Source organism: Lagopus leucura, unplaced genomic scaffold (genome assembly GCF_019238085.1).
Source record: "Lagopus leucura isolate 7727_CA_CO unplaced genomic scaffold, USGS_WTPT01 37772-0_obj-0_obj, whole genome shotgun sequence".
In the NCBI taxonomy this organism is placed as follows: Eukaryota; Metazoa; Chordata; class Aves; order Galliformes; family Phasianidae; genus Lagopus; species Lagopus leucura.
This window is the reverse complement of record NW_024963333.1, coordinates 1-1,567: the sequence shown is the minus strand read 5'-3', so window position 1 is coordinate 1,567 and position 1,567 is coordinate 1. Positions and strand designations below refer to the sequence as shown.

The following is a 1,567-nucleotide window of genomic DNA, read 5'->3' as shown; positions in this document are numbered from 1 at the left end:
TAGTTAAAGGTGTGGAAATACTTAACGTCATGAAACCCCATCGTACTGCAGCAACCTGGACTGAGTCACACCTTCCCTGGGAACTGTACCTATAATGAACCAGGTAAAGCCCAAGATGAATGGATTCTGATGTGTCAGAGCAGTGGCAATGAGCACAGCTTGGTGCAGTCACAGTTACTTAATCTTCAGAGGTTACCCATCATTTTCCTTCTCCTTTCCTTAGCTCAGTGATGTCACCTGGGCACAGTGGCCATTTTCTTACAGCAGAATGTGTTGTTCTTAGTGTATGTACAGACCATGGCAGGACAGCCTGTATTTTGTTGGATGACTTGATGATGCGTGTTCAAAGTTTGTTGAATTAAATTCCTTAGACATTTTTATTTGCATCAAAGAAGTGAAGTTTTATTAATGACAGCATTATCAGCAGAATTCAAGCTTTTAAACAAAGATCCAGTTGACAAAGACAAGTTGAGTAAGGCCAGCATTGCAGAAGGGAAGGCGAGGCCAGCGATGAGCGCTGCTCCGCACTGCATCGCATCGGCTGCGCTGCAGGAGCGTTGGGTTCTGCCTCTCGTCCGTGGGTCAGCTCAGTGCATTTAGGAGGATGCCAGCATCACTGCTCTTGCTCTAGCACACTCTTGACTGCCCTGTGTGAAACCAGAGGAAATCATTGACTGAAGGAGAAATCTGATATTTCCAGCAGAACAGAATTTTTTCATCTATCGTGGTGTGTTACCAAAAGAACATGGGAGCAGTTCAGATGGCTGCAAGTGGAGCAGCACTCTAAGCATATTATCAGAAGTGGGTTTTTTAATTTACTCCTATTTTAGTAAGCTTTAATCTTTACGGCTATTATGACGAAGTGCAATCTTACCTGTCACGTCACCAGACTGGGATTGAGAGAAGGAACTAGAAGAATATGACTGGGAGGATTTTCCTCCTCCTTGGAAAGCTCCTTGGGAGGCACTGTGAGAGGAGAGCAATTCACCAACAGTTAAGAACAGCCACTGCGTACACGGTCAGAGAACATACTGCTGTTGAAGCACACAAGCAAACTCTAAGAAATTACAGACTCAAAGGATTCGCTTCATTCCCTTGCTCTTAATATGGTGTACATACGCAAGGTCTTGCTGTCCCTCGTGGAGCAGCGCCCGGTACTGAGCAATCTCCTGCTCCAGGCGGGTCTTGATGCCCAGCAGCATCTTGTACTCCTGGCTCTGGCCCTCCATCTCGCAGCGGATGTTGCCCAGCTCCTCCTCTACGGCGTTAATCTGCCCCTGGATTTGCTGCAGCAGGCAGCCGTAGCGAGATTCCGTCTCGGCCAAGGAGTTTTCCAGCGAGTCTTTCTGGAGGTGGAAGGCAGGGGGTCAGGACAGAGCTGTGCCCAGGAGGCAGTTTGCCATCCCGAGGAGCCCAGGCTCCGTGCTGCCCCGCGTACCGTGCTGAGCTGCGCCTGCAGCTCGATCTCCAGGTTCTGCATCTCGCGCTTCAGCTCGGTGAGCTGGTGGCTGCTGGTCTGGATGTCCTGGCTGCTGGAGGTGACCTGTCGATTGACTTCTTCGATCTG

General features: G+C 49.4%; 1 protein-coding gene across 1 annotated transcript; it reads right to left on the bottom strand.

The window, feature by feature from the left end:
* Nucleotides 1-428: 428 nt before the first annotated feature.
* Nucleotides 429-1,525, bottom strand: LOC122191084 (keratin, type I cytoskeletal 15-like; the record flags this gene model as incomplete). Its single annotated transcript, XM_042891283.1, has 4 exons — nt 429-647; nt 875-966; nt 1,120-1,346; nt 1,439-1,525. Coding segments are annotated over 4 exons (426 nt in total), but the record flags the coding sequence as incomplete, so codon positions are not given.
* Between the last annotated feature and the right edge of the window lie 42 nt (nt 1,526-1,567).